Source organism: Balaenoptera ricei, chromosome 10 (assembly GCF_028023285.1).
Source record: "Balaenoptera ricei isolate mBalRic1 chromosome 10, mBalRic1.hap2, whole genome shotgun sequence".
NCBI lineage: Eukaryota > Metazoa > Chordata > Mammalia > Artiodactyla > Balaenopteridae > Balaenoptera > Balaenoptera ricei.
In genome coordinates this window covers 37,119,745-37,141,324 of record NC_082648.1, presented here as the reverse complement: position 1 = coordinate 37,141,324, position 21,580 = coordinate 37,119,745, and the positions used below count along the sequence as shown (strand labels likewise).

General features: G+C 35.7%; 1 protein-coding gene across 12 annotated transcripts in view; it reads right to left on the bottom strand.

Annotated features, from left to right (window-relative positions):
- Positions 1-21,580, bottom strand: part of TMEM117 (transmembrane protein 117) — a 528,035-nt gene that overhangs the window by 175,181 nt on the left and 331,274 nt on the right. For all 12 annotated transcript variants that reach the window (XM_059935704.1, XM_059935713.1, XM_059935714.1 and 9 more), the window contains one exon: positions 9,076-9,173. In XM_059935704.1, the coding sequence (XP_059791687.1) occupies positions 9,076-9,173 (98 nt within the window). The remainder of the gene's footprint in view (positions 1-9,075; positions 9,174-21,580) is intronic.

Here is a 21,580-nt window from a genome sequence, read left to right as displayed (position 1 = left end):
CTCTTGGGAGAAAAATGAATATGCTCTGGACAAGATAAATCAATTAATAGCCAAATCAGTAAATACATTTAAATTTTTCCTGGGGAATATTCATTTTTAAATATAGATATCCCTCCAGCCTTGTCTCTTACCTTCTGAATATCCTCCCTGTCCCTATTTCTTCCTGTCCTAATCGTGGGTTGACCCGGTACAAGTCTAGCATCTGTCAGCAACATTCCGGAAAACCATTCTTGCCAAGCTCATCACTGATGGTCCTCTTAGAGTGAAATCCCATAGACACTTTGCATTTTGATCTTATTTGATATATCGCTAGCATTTGACTACTGACATTTTTATGTCTCTTGATATTCTCTCTTCTCTTGGCATCTATGACACACACTTTTCGGACTTTTCATTCTTTTTGTCCCCTCTTTCTCTGTCTTCTCTCCAGATGCCTCTTCTGCCTGCTCCCAAATAAAAGAGCTCTGTAGGTTTACTCTAGTAGATCTTTTATTTTCACTGTACACCCACTCAAACACCCCATACATGTAGATAATGACATCTACAAAAGTATAAAAATGTAAACCAAGATATAAATGTTAGTTATATTTCTGTCTCAGACCTCACTCTCTCACTCCTCAGCTTCAGATCCCGTATAAGGACCTGCTTACTAGGTATCTCAATTAGTACATCAAGTTCAGCATGCTCAAGCCTGGATTCATTATGCCTCCATTTAAGACTCAGTTCTCCACCAGGATCTCCTGTCTCAGTGAGTAACATAAGCTTCTGTTCAGCTGCTCAAGCCTAAATACTCAACGATACCCTGAACTTCTCCCTCTGCCTCACTCCACATACCTAACCAATCACCATGTTTCTGGCTCCTACTTATCCTGAGAAGACACTTCAGCCCTAGCAAAACCATCCCGAGAGCTCACCTTGAACCTACACCTTGGTGGGTATTACCTCCTGCCCCCATATTTCTCACTGGACAGAAAATTATGCTGTCAGAGTCCTTATTTTCTCTCTCAAAGTTGTATTCTCAGCATCATGGAGAGCACCTGGTGCTCATAATACCAGTCATAACATATAATACCAGTTAAAACAACTAACACACAATAGTAAGTAGTAAAACCAGGACCGAAAGCCAGGCAACTGGCTTCAGAGTCTGCTTCTAAACATTATTTCATATTGTACTCAGCACTTAAGTATTTACTTAAATAAGTTAAATGCAAACAAGATTTGTTCTTAATTCAGCAAAATTAAGTCTTGAAGGGCATGGGATTGTGTTAATGCCCAGGCATAAATATATACCTGAGAGTTAAATCCCTCAGGCATAAATATATAATTTAGTTTTTAAATGAAAATCTCTAAATAATATGACAACACATTAATTCAACAAAACAGTAATGCAACATCAGTCATCTTTTCAGCCAGAAGTAGGGAACAACATCTAGCAAGAAAACCAGGTGAAGCATATCCTTGGATTCTTCTGCTGAGAAGTAGCCAGATTTAAATGGAGCTTGTTAACTTAGTGCAATGTTTAAAGTTAAGGTGACTGATTCAGTAGGTACAGTTACATGCTTTGGGCTAAAAATGTTCTGCTTTTCCTCACAGAGGCAGCTTTTAATTAAAGATAGACAACTGTGTAAAGAGACATGTTGAGATGGAAGGAAGGCTGAAGGCAAAAAGACAAAATCCATCCAGAGAAAAGATATGGGCTAATTTATTATTTGGGAAGTGAGGCAAAAAGCTGTGCATACTCTAGTTGCCCCTGGAAACTTTCATGAATCATTGTCTAATGTAAAAATTCTGTTCATAATTATGATGGAATTAAACAGAGCATATCAAATTATAATTAGCATCCTCTCTATATAAAATCAATATGCAGTACTTTTCTTTTTTTTTTTTTTTTTTTAAATTTTTTTTATTTATTTATTTTTTTAATTTATTTTTTGGCTGTGTTGGGTCTTCGTTTCTGTGCGAGGGCTTTCTCCAGTTGCGGCAAGCGGGGGCCGCTCTTCATCGCGGTGCGCGGGCCTCACTATCGTGGCCTCTTTTGTTACGGAGCACAGGCTCCAGACGCGCAGGCTCAGCAGTTGTGGCTCACGGGCCCAGTTGCTCCGCGGCATGTGGGATCCTCCCAGACCAGGGCTCGAACCCGTGTCCCCTGCATTAGCAGGCAGACTCTCAACCACTGCGCCACCAGGGAAGCCCTGCAGTACTTTTCTAGTTAAAAATGTCGAGTCACAGAACCTTCAAGTTTCATGAAAATTTAAAGTGATTTACTTTTTTCTCATTCAATGTGAAAATCCTGTATAGCATCCCTGAAAGACTATGTAGCCTTGGCAGGAATACTTCCACTGACGGGGAATTCAGCAGTCCATCAGGCAGGCTCTTTCAGCACTCAGACACTCGCATTATTAGGGAATTCTTTCATACATGTATCCAAAGCTGCTTCCATGTGACTTAACACTCTTTGACTCATATCTTAGTCCATTTGGGCTTTTATGACAAAGTATCACACACTTGGTGGCTTATATACAACAGTAATTTATTTCTCACAATTCTGGAGGCTGGAAGTCCAAGATGAAGGCACCAGCATGGCTATGTTTGGTAAGCGCCTCCTTCCTAATTCACAGCTGGCACCTTCTCGCTGTGTCCTCACATGGTGGAAAGGGCTAGGGGTCTCTGTGAGGCCTTTTTTATAAACTCACTTATCCCATTTCTGAGGGCTCCACCATCACGACCTAAGCACTTTCCAAAGGACCCACTGCCTAATACCATCACATAGGGCATTAGGATTTCAACACAGGAATTTTGGAGGGACACAAACATTCAGACTAGAGCAGTCCATATTCTGGCCTCTGGAGCAAAGCAGACAGAATTACTCGTTCGCCCACACCTTAATCTTACAGTAGAAAATAGCATTGTAGAGCTGAAAAGGACCACAAAAAATAACAAAACATCCCTTTTACAGAAAAGAAAATGGAAACTCAAAGTAGTCATACAGGTCATACAGTTGGATATTAGTAGAGCTATTACTAAAACCCTTCTAACTGACATTTCCCCTGATTCTTAGGTCCTTTTTATTACTTTATTCCATTTTTTATTATTATTATCATGTCACTCTCCCACACATGTATGTTAAGACAATAATTGTTTCCTAAAGTGAAATTAAGGAAACACTCCCATTTACCATTGCAACAAAAAGAATGAAATACCTAGGAATAAACCTACCTAAGGAGACAAAAGACCTGTATGCAGAAAACTATAAGACACTGATGAAAGAAATTAAAGATGATACAAACAGATGGAGAGATATACCATGTTCTTGGATTGGAAGAATCAACATTGTGAAAATGACTTTACTACCCAGAGCAATCTACAGATTCAATGCAATCCCTATCAAACTACCAATGCCATTTTTCACAGAACTGAAACAAAAAATATCACAATTTGTATGGAAACGCAAAAGACCCCGAATAGCCAAAGCAATCCTGAGAAAGAAAAATGGAGCTGGAGGAATCAGGCTCCCTGACTTCAGACTATACTACAAAGCTACAGTAATCAAGACAGTATGATACTGGCACAAAAACAGAAATATAGATCAATGGAACAGGCTAGAAAGCCCAGAGATAAACTCACGCACATAGTGTCACCTTATTTTTGATAAAGGAGGCAAGAATATACAATGGAGAAAAGACAGCCTCTTCAATAAGTGGTGCTGGGAAAACTGGACAGGTACATGTAAAAGTAGGAAACTAGAACACTCCCTAACACCATACACAAAAATAAGCTCAAAATGGATTAAAGACCTAAATGTAAGGCCAGACACTATCAAACTCTTAGAGGAAACATAGGCAGAACACTCTATGACATAAATCACAGCAAGATCCTTTTTGACCCACCTCCTAGAGAAATGGAAATAAAAATAAAAATAAACAAATGGGACCTAATGAAACTTAAAAGCTTTTGCACAGCAAAGGAAACCATAAACAAGATGAAAAGACAACCCTCAGAATGGGAGAAAATATTTGCAAATGAAGCAACTGACAAAGGATTAATCTCCAAATTTTACAAGTAGCTCATGCAGCTCAATACCAAAAAAAAAAAAAAAAAAAAACCCAATCCAAAAATGGGCAGAAGATCTAAATGGACAATTCTCCAAAGAATATATACAGATTGCCAACAAACACATGAAAGAATGCTCAACATCATTAATCATTAGAGAAATGCAAATCAAAACTACAATGAGATATCACCTCACACCAGTCAGAATGGCCATCATCAAAAAATCTAGAAACAATAAATGCTGGAGAGGGTGTGGAGAAAAGGGAACCCTCTTGCACTGTTGGTGGGAATGTAAATTGATATAGCCACTATGGAGAACAGTATGGAGGTTCCTTAAAAAACTAAAAATAGAACTACCATACAACCCAGCAATCCCACTACTGGGCATATACCCTGAGAAAACCATAATTCAAAAAGAGTCATGCACCACAATGTTCATTGCATCTCTATTTACAACAGCCAGGACATGGAAGCAACCTAAGTGTCCATCATTGGATGAATGGATAAAGAAGATGTGGCACATATATACAATGGAATATTACTCAGCCATAAAAAGAAACGTAACTGAGTTATTTGCAGTGAGGTGGATGGACTTAGAGTCTGTCATACAGAGTGAAGTAAGTCAGAAAGAGAAAAACAAATACCGTATGCTAACACATATATATGGAATCTAAAAAAAAAATGGTCATGAAGAACCTAGGGGCAGGATGGGAATAAAGACTCAGACCTACTACAGAATGGACTTGAGGACACGGGGAGGGGGAAGGGCAAGCTGGGATGAAGTGAGAGAGTGACATGGACATATATACACCACCAAATGTAAAATAGGTAGCTAGTGGGAAGCAGCCACATAGCACAGGGAGATCAGCTCGGTGCTTTGTGACCACCTAGAGGGGTGGGATAGGGAGGATGGGAGAGAGGGAGATGCGAGAGGGAAGAGATATGGGGATATAAGTATATGTATAGCTGGTTCACTTTGTTATAAAGCAGAAACTAACACACCATTGTAAAGCAATTATACTCCAATAAAGATGTTAAAAAAATAAAAATAAAGAAGTTTCCCCATAAAAAAAAAAAAGACAATAATTGTTTCTTGATTAGTTCTTGAATGGTTAAAGTTAAACAACCTTGTTAGACTTGAATAATAACCATGATACTCAAAGCAGGAAAACCAGCAGCAGCTCATTTGTTTCTCAGTCAAGAATAAAGCTAATCATGATCAAAAGATGCCCGCCCAAACCATGAGAGCACTAGATGAAGTATTTTTTTAAATATAATATACTAATCAAAAAAAAAAAACACATAATTTTCTCTGTGCAACAGAGTGGAATGGAAGTGGACAGTTGTACACAGATGCACACAGCAATGCACTATGTTTTCCAATTTCCAGGCATCTAAGTAATCACAGACCACAGTTTTTATCAAATGCTTTGCCACTATAATACCTGTATTACTATCTTTCCAGCCTTCATTGGTTTTCTTGCCATTTGCTGTCCAGCCCTCAAGACTAAAATTTCTGCTTTCTGCTGTGACAGCACTCCATTTCCAGGAATCAGTGACCGGATACATCGGGATAGGCTGGTTTATGCTGCAGTATCAAATAATCCCCAAATCTCAATGGCTTACCATTTGCAGAGGTATATTCCTCGCTCACACTACATGTGTTGTAAAGGATGCTGGGCTTATCCAGGTCATTCAGGGAACATGAATGACAAGTGCTCCAGCTAGACACAAACTTCCACAACGGCTACCTAGAAAGGAGCCCCTTTCAGTGCTTCTCGCTGGCAATTAAATGCTTCTACCTAGAGGTGACACAAGCCTCTTTCACTCACATTTTAATTGGTCTAAGCAAGTCATGTGATCAGAGGGGGCAGAAAGGTGCAAATCTCTCGTGTGTCTCCAAGGCAAGGAATTGAAGTATCCAGGAAGCCCTAATGACCACCAGCTCTCGCAACTCCTTCCTCCACCAATTCCCCTACTAATCACAGAAGAGTGTCTTCCTTATTTTTTAAAAAGTTAAGCCTTTGGGAAATATCCCAAGATGTTTCCCCTCAAAAGCATATAAATTGTGTCTCTAGAGAGTAAATAAAGCGGGGAGAAAAAAGCTAATATAAATATCATACTACTTATTTTTTTTATGTCTATGTTTATGTGTACATTTACTTCAGACACAGGTGAGTGAAAATGGGTATTGGTAGCCCCTCTGGAAAATAGAACAGTATATGGCATTAATCTAGGATTTTGATTTTAAGTTTTTATTCTTTTTAATTAACAAAAGGGCTGGGAATGGGGCTTTGTAAGGGAAGTTCTATAAATAGTCTGCCCTTTCCCAATTAGTATTTTCAAATCAACTACAATTTAGTCTCCTCCCAGGCATAAAGGCCCATGTATTATAGCAGACTCATGTTTGCACAATTACAGAAAGAAATAGGAACCATTCTTTCCAATGTAGAGACATCTATCACGAAGAATCAGAAAGAACTTAGCCACACAGTTGCAAATGAAATAGTTTCTGACAGGCATTTGTGAGTTAAAGCAGCTTCACTTAGGTAAAGGTAAGTTTACTACAACAAAATTGCATGTTGTACTGTTTAAACTCATAATCACATTGCAACGTATAAAAGCTTTCCTTTGCAAAATTTCTTCACCACAGATTTATTACATGAATATGTCTCTCCTTAACTAGGGTAAAACCAAAAGAAAATACCTCTTTTTGAGTGGGTGACACATAGTATGTAGATACTATCTTTTATTTCATTTAAAACCTTGCCAATGATTTCTGTATTTTTATCTCCTAGAGCTAGAAAAACAAATGCCCTTTATACTTGCTAAATCCCTTTTATCTGAAAAGTATGGACAAAAAGGGAGATTTTTTGCTTCCCACATAATTTCCATATTCAACATTTTGCATCAGATTTTTCTTTTTTAAAACCATGAATACTGTTGTCAAGATAATCTAACAGTATGTAATGGATAAAATAGGAAAAAATATGTTCAAAGTGGCATTTAAATTTTCCTCCAGTTGTTTTATGCTCTCCATGATTTGAAATATTACTTCTGAAATATAACAATAAAAATCATCTCTCAAATATATTACCTAATAATCAATAATTTTACAGAAACAATGACTACAAGAATAAGTGTGAATTTTAGTTTGCTCTCCATTTAAGAATATTATCTATTTGTCAGTGACTAATTAAATTATTTTACAACATTCAAAATACACTTTAGATTATCCATTGGGACTGTGTTATCACATATGTCAAAAATAAACCCACTTGTATAAAAAGAGATTGGTAATACATAGATTTGAGTAATAACGTTCAAGGAAAATGTACTAAGATGATTAAGGAGAAATCTAGTATGGATTCCTCTCCTCTGAAACAACAATTGCAACTAAGAGTAGCTAATGACAACAATAATAGAGGCATTCAGATATGCATGGCTCACCTTTGCAAATGATATATGTGTGACCTTGGTAACTGGCCACATTGAACAATAATCAATGGGCTGCCTTTGAAGATACATTAAATAATACAAAATATCTGTAAACATAGTAAGTAGATATTTTAAAAGAGAGATAGCCCATAAAGACTTTTAATATTAGCGTTTATCTCCTTTTAAATTATGATTCTTAAAACCCCTGTACAGAATTCTATAGGGTAGAATGATTTCCCAGAATCTCACGTTCTTATTTAGCACCATTACCTAAACAAGGATTAAGGATAATCATTTGGACTTTGCACACTGATGTATCCTTTGTTTTTCTAGAGACAGTCTAATGTAATGATTAATAACTGGGGCCCTGAATTCAGAGACCTATGCTTATAATAATAGTACTTACTTACAGGGTTATCAGGATTAAATGAGTAAGTTCTTAGCATAGTGCCTGGAGCAAAACATATCTTCAATGAATACTTGCTAAAATTATTATATTACATATTATTTAGTCAAGCTACATGGGGAGCTTACAAACAGGAAACAATATGAAGGTTAAATGTGCCATAAAATAGGCCACACTTGACTCAGAGGCAAGTTGTGAATAAACAGCTACAAAATCATATTCATTTTTACAACGTTATTGAAAAATCTACTTTTTGTTTACTTGCTGTTAATTGAGTTCAAAATGCCGTATATCTGAAGCAACATTTAGTAATAGTGCTAAAGCACAAAGATAGCTTAGAGTGTATATTTTCCCCCAAGTACTTAGTGACCATGATTTCTGTAGCTTGTACATGAAAAAAAATCAACCCTCAGAGTTAGATCCAAGAATAAACAGACTTTTTTTTTTTCATTTTGAAAGGCAGGTGAACAGAATGCAATTTATGAAGCACAAGTCATCATCAATTCAAGGCTTCTGGGTGTTAATGTAGATAACTTTTCATACATCGGGTTGAATCACTGTGTTTGGGCACTGTCACACGGCCTGGTGGAAGTGCCCTTCTTGCTGTCTCTATATTCCTACCATTTCTGTCTAAGCTTCTTCAAATATACATAAATAATGTTGACTCCACAAAAAACAAAGTTCCATGAGACATGGATTGTTTTTTAATTGCAATGATTGGGCTGGAGAGCTAAAGGAAATTATTGGTACAAAAAGAAGTGCCAGTGAGCCAGATGTGATCTGTAAAGAGGTTCCTTCACTGTATGATTTCTTCAAAGCAAAATTATATCCTATTAAATACACTGGAAATTCAGTACTTACTGGGGACGTTTTTATACCAGATTCCATTGATGAAACTTATAGCTTATTTTTGCTGACTCAAAAACCTACTTACCTCTGGTAAAATCTTATTTGCTTTACTATATTAGTAAATGTATCTCTTGTAAATGTGTATATGCAATAATGTGTAAGCAGAAATTAATTGATAAATAGGATAATGGTTTTCATCATTTCAATGGAGCACAGTGTCCACTAGAAGTGCCTCTCTAGATAGAATTTTATATATCTAAAGAAAACTAAATCCAACTCAAGTCCTTGTGAATGAGGCAAGACACATGTCAATAAATGAAACAATCTCTTACCAGAATAAAATAATCCTAACATTTCCTTTCTTCCAGAAAGCTCTTGCAGATTTTCCCCAATCAGGATAGGGCTTGTCCTGAAGCATCATATCAGTGACCTGAAGCAATGAAAGAAACTTATTTAGCACTTTCAGAAATCTTCCATTCAGGTTTAAATATGTATATAATTCACATTTTGCTAAGAATAAAATATGTATGTATTTTAACATTAGAATATATGCAGAGATAAAAATTATAAGACTATACTTCATTTAAAAGTTTTAACAGTTCATTTGACTTCACATAATGAATGAGCATATTTAAGGCTGTTCAACATATCAAATAGTGATATTTTTTTAAAAAACATCAAGATTGCCTTATCCAAGGAGGCATCTTTAAGATACTATTAACTTCTTCATAGAAACAAAATCATAATAAATAAAATGTCATATTCTTTTTAAGTTTGTCTAAATCAGAAACTCCAAAATTCAAACACTTCCTGCTATGTCTAGATTCTTACCTGTATCACTAGTCAAAATATTACCTTCCTTTCTCTCCCTTTTTCCCTTCAATGATATGTGAGATATGAGACTTGAACCCTTTTTATGGCATATTTATTCTAATTATCCAGTATTGTTCCAAAAATGTTCTACCTCTTTTTCTCAGGTGCACAAATCCTGCCCGTCTTGGGTAAAGTCACATCACCACTGTGATGTTTTCACCATTCCCTTCAACTGTGGGAGCCTGATTCCTACAGCTCAGTTTTTCTTTCTCAAGATGGCTTTGGCTATTCGGGGTCTTTTTTGTTTCCATACAAACTGTGAACGTTTTTGTTCTAGTTCTGTGAAAAATGCCATTGGTAGTTTGACAGGGATTGCATTGAATCTGTAGATTGCTTTGGGTAGTACAGTCATTTTCACAATGTTGATTCTTCCAATCCAAGAACATGGTATATCTCTCCATCTGTTTGTATCATCTCTAATTTCTTTCATCAGTGTCTTATACTTTTCTGCATACAGGTCTTTTGTCTCCTTAGGTAGGTTTATTCCTAGGTATTTTATTCTTTTTGTTGCAGTGGTAAATGGCAGTGTTTCCTTAATTTCTCTTTCAGATTTTTCATCATCAGTGTGTAGGAATGCAAGAGATTTCTGTGCATTAATTTTGTATCCTGCTAATTTACTAAATTCATTGATTAGCTCTGGTAGTTTTCTGGTAGCATCTTCAGGATTCTCTATGTATAGTATCATGTCATCTGCAAACAGTGACAGTTTTACTTCTTCTTTTCCCATTTGGATTCCTTTTATTTCTTTTTCTTCTCTGAATGCTGTGGCTAAAACTTCCAAAACTATGTTGACTAATAGTGGTGAGAGTGGGTAACCTTGTCTTGTTCCTGATCTTAGTGGAAATGGTTTCAGTTTTTCACCATTGAGAATGATGTTGGCTGTGGGTTTGTCATATATAGCCTTTATTATGTTGAGGTAACTTCCCTCTATGCTTACCTTCTGGAGGGTTTTTATCATAAATGGGTGTTAAATTTTGTCGAAAGCTTTCTCTGCATCTATTGAGATGATCATATGGTTTTTCTCCTTCAATTTGTTAATATGGTGTATCACATGGATTGATTTGCGTATATGGAAGAATCCTTGCATTCCTGTGATAAACCCCACTTGATCACAGTGTATGATCCTTTTAATGTGCTGTTGGATTCTGTTTGCTAGTATTTTGTTGAGGATTTTTGCATCTATGTTCATCAGTGATATTGGCCTGTAGTTTTATTTTGTGACATCTTTGTCTGGTTTTGGTATCAGGATGATGGTGGCCTCGTAGAATGAGTTTGGGAGTGTTCCTCTCTCTGCTATATTTTGGAAGAGTTTGAGAAGGATCGGTGTTAGCTCTTCTAAATGTTTGATAGAATTTGCCTGAGAAGCCATCTGGTCCTGGGCTTTTGTTTGTTGGAAGATATTTAATCACAGTTTCAATTTAGTGCTTGTGATTAGTCTGTTTATATTTTCTATTTCTTCCTGGTTCAGTCTCGGAAGGTTGTGCTTTTCTAAGAATTTGTCCATTTCTTCTAGGTTGTCCATTTTATTGGCATATAGTTGTTTGTAGTAATCTCTCACAATCCTTTGAATTTCTGGGAAATACTTATCATATTTTCTAGAAGGAAGCAATCTGCTGCTATATGACCAATTATCACAGCAGCATGTTTTGTAAAAATGACATTCAAGGACAAAGGATTTTCTCAGGAAAATAGCAAGATGAGGCAAAAAACATTTTTTCTGATGCCAGACAGCTGGTCTTTTCCACTCCCAGCTCCAACTCTTTAAGTCATATCATCAGATCAATGTCAGGTCACTTGCAGCTAAATTGGCAGGAGCAGAGACAGTCATTAAAGGGATGCATTCAATAAAGAAAAATCCAATTACCTTCTGCATTAGAGAAATCAAATTCATTTCTGGTGTTGGTCAAGGACAGTCTTTGTGGGAATAGATGCAGGAAAGGGGGGACTGAAGACAATGCAAAAATGTTGCTGTGTAGCATAAATACAATGTGAAACTTGTTGATGCTTCACTCTAGGGAAGATTATTAGAATTTGAAATTGCTGGTCTTTTTTTCTAAGCTGGGAGACATTTCTCTAACTCTTTGAGTCTCACAATCCTTCCCTTCTCCTTTCCTCTCTATTAGGTCTTCGCACAAAACTCAGAACTTCATTATGCCCCTTATCACATTATGCCTTGTCGGTAGTCTTTCTCAGTAGAATATAAGCTTATTTTGGGGCTTGAGTATAGTACAGTCTGAGCAAGAACATGCATGTTGAGATTTAAAAGTCAGTCAATGATCGTAAAAGCAAGTGATCTCTACAGGAATCTAAGTGAAAACTTGGCCCCTCTGTGAGTTGAGCCTATATGACATGGTGGTAACAAGGGCAGCAAGAAGATACAATGGCATGGTGATATCTTGCATTTGCTAGAGAGCTTCATGGATTACAAAGCTCTTAGATGTACTCCTCTTAATAATTGTTGTAGCAACTTTATAAAATAAGTCATTATATCCCATGGAGAAAGAGAAGTTAGTGAGCAGGGTCACACTTCTAATGTACTGTTGTGTGCACCAGTTATGGGTCCAGCCTCCCTGGCTTCTAATCCAAGTTTTGTCTCTTACTATTTTTTTGATTTGGGGCAAAGTAATCAACCACTCTGTGTCTCAGTTTCTTATTCATCATCTATGGGCACACAGTATATGTTAGCAGGTGTTATAGTAATTATTGATGTTTATTGTTGATGTCTATCATTCTGCTTCCTGTGACTGTGTTGAATAACTGGATTTGGAGTCAAAGGGATTGACAGTCAGTCTCATCTCTTTCATAAAGACAAAACTATCATATATTGAACCGTTAGAAAGTGACAAAGATACAGTACAATGTTAAAATACATTACAGATTAAATTGCTGTGAAAAATCAAAGGGAAGGGAGGTCAGCAACCAAAGGTTGCAATAATCTAAGAAGGTTTCGTAGATTTGTGTAACATAACCGAGAATTAATTTGTATCTTGTACCATTCTCCAATTTTTCCAGGCTTATTTTCTTAGCCCGACTGTACATGTAGGTACTCACATGTAGGTACTACATATAGTTTTATGTTAAGCATGCGATATTAATAAAAAATACTGATTTATTAGGATACAAGGTCATAACATAATAACAATAACAGTAGCTACATAGTGCCTCTCTTGAGATAGCTATTATGCAGTGGAGTATCATTTAAGAGAAATAAGTGCTATGCCATTGATACACGAGCATATATACATTAAGGATATTAATGAACAAACATACACATACAATTTTGCAATGCTATTTTACAACTTTTCTCTATTTAACAATATATCTTGAACATTATTATATTTACATCAGTACCTGTAAAACTATTTAAATAGTTTCCTCTTTTTTTCGTCTTCTATCCTACATTCTTATGTGCATTTTACTGTAATATAAAAGGTTTCCACTTTTTCTGATTATTATCTTTATAATTAAACTCCATTTAATAGATGTATTTTATTATTTCTTTTGATTTTATTTATTCACTAGTATGAGCATTGACAAAATTATTTTTCTGCTTCTTCTCCCTCTGCCTTCTCCCCCTCAATCACCCTATTGTACTTATTATATTATTTTTCCTATTAATTTTTTGACTCTTTGAATATATTAAGTCCCTATTTTATTTATCATCTTTAAATGATATCTTTTCCCCTCATCTATAAAAGATGTGAACATCAGAATATTATACTTTTTTACACCATATATCATTTCTATGTTGTTATGGTTTGGGAATACCTCTATATTCTGGTCTATAATCAGAAGCCATGCATTTCTTTTGACCTTAGTTCTTCAATCAAATTGCCTCAACAATCTTTTCCAGTACTACTGCTGGAGTTTTTCCACTACTTCCAATGCCTGAACTTTTCTCTATAACACATTCTTCCAGAAGATTTGTGAAAACAATGCAGCCTACAACCAAATTGTTTATTTTCTTTACACCTGACCAATAATTAGGCTGAGTATAAAGATACTGAATCACAATTTTTTTCCTTAGAATTGAAGGCATTGTTTTACTTTCTTAACACTGTTGAGTGATGCCAAGGAGCAGTATCAGAAAACTGGAACCAGAAAATTTTTTTTCCATCTTTACAGGTGAATTGATATTTTAATTGCTTGGATGCCCACAGTATTCTCTCTTTTATTTTTTTTAGTGTAATAATTTTGCTAAGTTTATTGATTGTTGTCTGTCACTTTTCTAGGTACAATTTGCCCTTTAAGTCTAAAGATTCACATGTTTCTTTATTCTATTAAGTCTTTTGGGAAAACTTAACCATTACTTTACTTATCCATTTTTTTTTTTTTTTTTTTTTTTTTATTAATTAATTTATTTATGGCTGTGCTGGGTCTTCGTTTCTGTGCGAGGGCTTTTTCCAGTTGCGGCGAGCGGAGACCACTCTTCATCGCGGTGCGCGGGCCCCTCACTGTCGCGGCCTCTCTTGTTGCGGAGCACAGGCTCCAGACGCGCAGGCTCAGTAAGTGTGGCTCACGGGCCCAGTTGCTCCGCGGCATGCGGGATCCTCCCAGACCAGGGCTCGAACCCCTGCCCCCTGCATTGGCAGGCAGATTCTCAACCACTGCGCCACCAGGGAAGCCCTATCCATTTTTTTAGTTCTATTTTTTAGAGACAATTATGCAGATTCTGGGTTTTTTTCTGTCTTCTATGTCTACACCTCTTTTTAACTTTTAATTTTACTCACTCAGTCATATCATATCCCTTACTACGATTTTGGGTGTGTTGACTAATGTTTGTGGAGATTCCAATCTGACCATTTTTTCTCTACATTTTTCTCTTCTGCATTCCTTTCCTGAGCCTACCATCTCTTGTTTCATCTTCTACTGTCTCACACCATCCTCTCTAAATTCTTGTATCTTTGCTTTGAAACCTTATTTTATAAAGACAATGATTTCACTAATTTTTTAAATTCACTGGGATATTTTTATCAAAATTTTCCTCTGGCTTGTGGTATCATTTTTCTGGTGGAGGGTTCTTAACCTGTTATTGGATTTTCTTGTTATTTTCTTCCTCTTTTATTCTTAATGACAAAATTCTCATACTGGTTCCTTTGGAATGGATCACCTTCTGAATGATGTGAGGTTTTCCCTGGTCTAGCATTCTGCAAGAGGCTCATGTTGAGGGGTGACAGGGCCCACTCCCAATCAGAACATCCCATCCCCATTATTCCAGGCCTTTCAGGGAGGGCCACCTACTTTGGAGAACTGTTCTTTGCCAACTTGGCCTGAGATCTGTAGTCACCATATGTCCTCTTAGCATTGTCATGAAACATAGTTGACAGTCACTACATTTGGCAACCCTCCACCATAGATCATGCTTCTGATTTAGAGATGTGATTTAGTTAGAATCAGATAAAGTTAGATAAAGATAAAGTTAGAATCTCTGACACTTATACTCCACACTCTTTTAGTTCATTGCCCAAATCTTCCTATTTTAAAATGGAAATTCTGTATTGTTATGTAAAATGATTATTAAAAGCCTTATTCATGATGACAGGTATTTTGGGCCATTTCGAGGCTATACCATCAAAAATAATTACTACATCTGTGATATACTTGTCTCCTTGTTTTAATGGTATCCATCAGATGACCTAAATAGCATTCAAAGCTAGTTTTTACTTAACACTGTTTTAGATTAATGCCTTCCTCAAATACAACTTTATTCAAAATAAAATAATGAAATGTAATATGAGATTTTGTAGGTATTTGAACATAAGGTAGTTTCAGATTTTCTGAGAGATTATTCTGAAGAAAAGCTTTGCTTCGTATTCAGCATATGTGTAATATAAAAATTTAATTAGGTTATCTGGCTACCTATATTTATTATATAAGTGAATTTTGAAAAAGTTTTTAGTTAATGGAATGATAAGTATTCTGTAAGAGCATTTATAATTTTCATCTCTTAAAGGTAATAGTGCTAATAGTTTCCCAGTTTAATAGTGTCTTCCATCTCATGAAAATTAGAGCAAAATATGCCATCAGCAATGGATGATTTTCATGGATTTCTACAATTACTTTTTAAACACTTGGATAAAGGTCCTTGTGTAATTGTTACTATGACCAAGATTTGTTTTTCGTTTGTTTGTTTTTAGTTCCTTGTCCAGTTAAGAAAGTAAATTGAGATTATTAGTAATATACTGCCCCACAGCTGCAATATTCTTTCCCTGACTTTATTGATGCCACTTTTATTTAGATTTCATTGAGGCATATCACAGGTACACATTAATTGTACAAAATTCTTTAGATGGAATTATAAGCCAGTAATTGGCACTTACGAAGCATGAATAGGCAATTAATGCCAATTTTCAATACCAAGCAAACCCATATTTTGGCAGGTGTTTTGAAATTCCCTATAGTGTTCATTCAGGGACAGGATGGGAAGTTACAAAGTTCCTTTAATTTGTAATAGCAAACTTTACTTTTGAGGGCTTTAGCTGCCCAAAGAATTATGGTTCAGGACACATTGATTTACCAATAGCCAAAGCCAATATCAAAATGAGTGAATCTTCACATACCCAGGCCAAGAGGAGAGATTGCTTATCATTATGAATAACATGAGCATGACAGTGAGTAATAAGTCATTGGTCACAAACCAGGAAATGTCAGCACTTAAGCTGGAGAGGAAGAAAAGATGGTGAGCAGGGCTCCCGTATTTCTTTAAATTGTCCATTTTACTTCTATGCTTCTAAGCAGATTGATGGAAAGTCCTTGTTCATGCTGCAGCCATTTATCCCCAAACTCTTCCCAATGTCATCAAAATTATAGTAAGAAGTCTGACTCCATATTTTTTTTTTTTTTTTTTGATATTTGACTGCTGACTACTTTTAAGCTTCACCATCCACTCTTCTCCTTTTGCCCCACATCTGGGTAAGTTGATGAGAAAACCCTAGTACTCCTTCCCTTGGCATCAGCAGGAAGTCCAAACCACGAGCAGGAATTCTCACCCCAGACCCACCCCAAATCCACCATAAAAACCCCATGTCAGTCTCTTTTTCTGACTCCTTCAAGACATTTTTGGCCTTGTTTGGGAGCCACCATGCTCTCTGAGAACCTTCGTTATGGGAGGAATAAACCTTTTCATACTCTGTTGGTGCAAGTGTGGCATCATCACTGTCAACACTTGAACAAATTTGAGATGGGGTCCATCCTACTTCTACAGAACGGTCACAACAATAGCAACTTGACATCATCATGACAAATAGAGGGTTCTTTGTGATTTTTTTCTCAGGTCTTCTTTGAGATCCTAACTTTTTGTTACGGAATCTTAGCATCTTCTGATACAAACATATTCTCATCACCAAACAGCAGTGCAAAAGGCTTCAAATCAACTGAGATACTCCTAAGAGATTGTCAAGGAAATGTCAATGTATTCTTGAAACTCTAGTTCCATGCATCAAAGGTTAATATTATATAAAGACAAAACCTACCTAAGTGACTAAAATGAAAAACAGTAACAACACCAAATGAAGATGAGGGTGTGGAGAAATTGTGGGAGAATATCTCCCATATATTCTGGGAAAGTGAAATGTTACAGAAACTCTGGAAAACAGTTTGGCAGTTTGTTATGAAACTATACACCAATTTCAACACAATCCAACAGTTGCACCCTTGGGCATTTTTCCTAGACAAAAATAAATGTATGATAACACCAACATCTGTACACAAATGTTCATGTGGGCTTTATTAAAAATAGCCCCAAACTGGAAACAATCTAGATATCCTTCAGTTGGTGGATAAATACATGGTTATACATCTGTGTCATGGAATAATACTTAGCAATGAAAAAGAGCAAACTACTGATACATACAGCAATTTGTATGAATTGCCAGAGAATTATGGTGAGTGAAAAAAAAGTCAATCCAAAACGTCACGTACTTTTTAAATCTATTTAGATTACATTTTGAAAAGACAAAATTTTTGAACTGGAGAACAGACTAGAGGTTGCCAGGGGTTAGGAAACAAGGTGTGGCAAAGGTCGGGGGGTGAATATGGTTGTATAAGGCAGCATGAGGGATCCCTGTGGTGATAGAATTGTTCTGTATCCTAACTGTGGTGATGGACACACAAACATATATATGTGATAAAATGGTATAAAACTAAAAACACACACACATACACACGTACAGATAAGTACTAGTAAAATTTGAGAAATCTGTATAAGACTGGTGGATTGTGCCAATGTCAATATCCTGGCTGTGATACTGTACTATGAAGTAACAGTGGGGGAATCTGGATAATGGGTGTATGGGATTTCTCTGTAGTATTTCTTACAATAGCACATGACTCAGTTATCTCAAAATAAAAGTGTTAATTGAAAATTTTTTAAAAAGCTGATGTGGTATAAACCCTTCATACAAAATAGGGAGGAAGTAAAAGCTCCCAGCTCTAGCAACAATATCCTGAATGTAAAGGGAGACTCTGTAAAATGCAAAAGATTTAAAGTGGTTGAATTAACCCTGCAAACCTACTCATTATCAGAATATAAGCTCCATGATTGCAGAGATTTTGTATATTTTGTTCACATTCTGTCCCCATCCTCTAGCATTCTATCTAGTATACTGTAGGGTCTCAGTAAACATTTATTGAATGAATGAATAAAAGGATAACTGGATGAATAGTAAACAAAGGGAATCAAGAGGAGCATGGAATGCAGAACAGACCAGTGGGGAAGGCTAGGATAAATAGTGTTAGTCTAAAGAGCTCTTTCAGAATTCTCTGTTTAAGCCTCTCCAGTAATTAGTGGTGATGATGGTGCTAATAGCGGCAGTAGCAGTAGTGGTGGTAGGAGTGTAGTACATGGATGGTAGAATATTCCTTTTCCTCCCAACCCCGCCCCTTCACCTCTTGGAAAGGTAGGAAGACACAGGAGGTATATAGTTAAGATTCCAAAAGAGGTAGAAGTGGTCTTTATCAATGTCTGGAAAAATAAAGAAATCAAATACAATTTCAGACAAGGATATTAAGTCTAAGATGCATGCTACTCACATTATCCATGTGCATAATATATTTGCTTTATTATGAATTTATTTATAGATGAACTAAATAAGGACACATAGCAATCCCCTATTTTAAAGACTGAACAGTAGTATGCTTTCATATGCCTTTTTTGTGGTGTTGATACCTTGTATAACTCTGGGGGGTGGTGTGTGGTGGCCTCTGGACTTGGACAGTACCCAGCCTGTGCATCTTTACGTAGTGGTCCTGTTTTATTGGTATCTCTGCATTTCTTGTAGCATAGCATTATTTTCTTATCCTCCCTCTTAGGTCACTCTATATGGAAACAAAGTCTAAATGCACTTCTTTGACACTAAGGAAATACTGTACTGTACAGGACAACGCATGTAGTTTTTCTCCTATCGCTGCCACCTGACCCCCACTACACACACCATACCATATACACGGACACACACATACAGTCAGTCTTACAGAACAGCACTTCCAGCTGAGTCAAAGAAAGAGCCAATGGCCAACCAGAAAGGATTATGCATATTCACTGAGGTATATTAGCTGAGTATACAATTAAGTAAATGGAAAATACGGATGAAATTTTCCTAAATTACCTAGGGATGCCTTGAATGAATTGCTACAAGAAATATCTGAAAATCACTGGCAAACATCTACTGGTGAACATTAAACCTGGAATGTATTCTACAGCTTTTTAGAAGCACAACCAGGATTTCATAGGCATGAATATTAATGCACCTGCTTATTATCTCCTTTGATAGCCTACACTGCTTTTGTGTTATATTGCACCTTATTGCTGGATCCCTACTGATTTACAAAGAGTCATGGACTGTTTTATTATTAAGTAAGGAGATTGGGCATGTTTCATTATATAAAAGCATTAAGAAAAAGATACCTGACTTACCTGAATACAGAAATATACACAATCTAAAAGTATCTTCCCAGGCAAGGTCTGCACAGTTTCAAATAGTGTGTTAACAGATGCAGAATAAATACAATGTGCCCCAGTACAATTTGCTGTCTAGCACTTTGAATTATAATATAGAATAAATGGAAAGAACTAGAATTATTACTGATTTTGCTGAGCAAGAAGCCAGCAGAAAAATATTTAGACTATCTTCTGCCATGTTATTCCTTATGAGTGGCTAAATTATCAAATGATAGTAGCTTAATATTAAATGGTTAAGCATTTATTTTGTTTTGTGGCTTGAAGGAATAAGCAGTTTTCAGCATCCATACTTTCCTTATTTTGTTAACATAGATAAGAAATTGCTACTAGAGAAATTAATTATACAAAATAGGCCATAATATGATAGCTTTGTGACTGTACATATGAATGGAGGGCCAATAGAAAGACATAATAAAAGATGCTTTCAGAAATGTGATTATAAGAACCATTATTCACCAAGCAGCCTTAGAACACAGAAAGGGCAAACATCTCCTTAAAGGGAAAATAAATCTCATTTTAAGGATCTCAGCATTCCAGTTTCTGAGTGAGATGCCTAAAACATGCTAGCTCTAATGACAGAACCAATGGAGTTGGCTCAGTCTCCCAGACCCAGCACCACTATGTAACCTGCCATATTGCTTGCATGATATTTATTAAAATGTTTCAGTCAACTCTGAAAGGTGCCAAATCCAAATCTATAGGCCAGTGGGTTGAAAAGAATTGGCTTGACATTCCTACTGTTAGTAAATAGTAAGTTCAAGAAAAGGCTGATAAATCAACCATCTGACATAACCACCTTTGTTCTGTTTTCAAAATTTGAGAGATTATCAAGTAAGGCAACCACCAAGTAACATACCTTATAAATTTAAGCATTATTTCTATGTTATATTGGTGCCTGATATAATTATAACACTATGGACTAAATGTTTGGGTGACATAATAGCAAGCTCAGAATTCAAAAGCTGTATCCTAAATAGGTATCTTTGAAGTAGGATTATTATTTCAGCATTCAGTGTCTAAAAGTAAAACTAAATATTTTCATTTCAAATACAAGTAAAATATTGGTTTTAGAGCATATTTAAAAAATTAAACCTAGGAAGTTGCTTTAATCAATATGTTTTCTGTTGTTTTGTTAATATATCACAGACATCTACATATTCAAGATGTTTTAATTAAAATTATTAAAATTGTGTCTATATCAAAGAGCATATAATGTATATTAAGGCATAAAGAATACAAATAAATAGTACAGCATCTTCCACTACGTACCTTGAAAAAAATAGAATAAAAACAAAAACTTTTAAGCCCTCTGTGTACTTATCCCCAGTCAAATTACCTTGGGGTAACCACAATTCTAAATCTTGTATTTTATAATTCCCATTTTCTTGTTTTTCTTTGTGGCTTTATGTCATCTGGATGTAACCACAAATATAATAAAATATTATTTAGTTATATATATTTTGCGTATTTGTAGTTAAACAGAATAATTCAGTGTGATTTTCCTGCATCTGGCTTTTTTCACTCATTATTTTTCTGAGATTTATCTAGAATGAAGCATTTAGTTATACCTTTGATCTCCACTGCATCTGTATTGATAATTTCTTTTTCATTTTTCATATGGTTTATTTGTACCTTTTTTCTTTTAATTTTGATTACTCTTGTAAAGATTTGTCAATTTTATTAGGCTTTCAAAATTTCCTTGGTTATTTTAATTTCTCTATAGTACCTTTATTTATATTATATTAATCTCTGCTCATATTTATTCCTTCCTTCTGTTTTTTAAGTGATTCTCCTGTTTTTATTCACCCTAAGATCTTAATGCTGTATACTTAATTTATTCATTTTCAGTGTTTCTTTTTTTTAATGTAAGTATTTTGATGGAGTTATCAATTATTAAATTCTGTCAATTTATCCTTTATAAATTTTAAAGGTATGTTATAGGGTACATATTAGTTTAAAATTGTTACACCTTCCTGGTGAATTCATTTTAACCCATGGTTAACTCT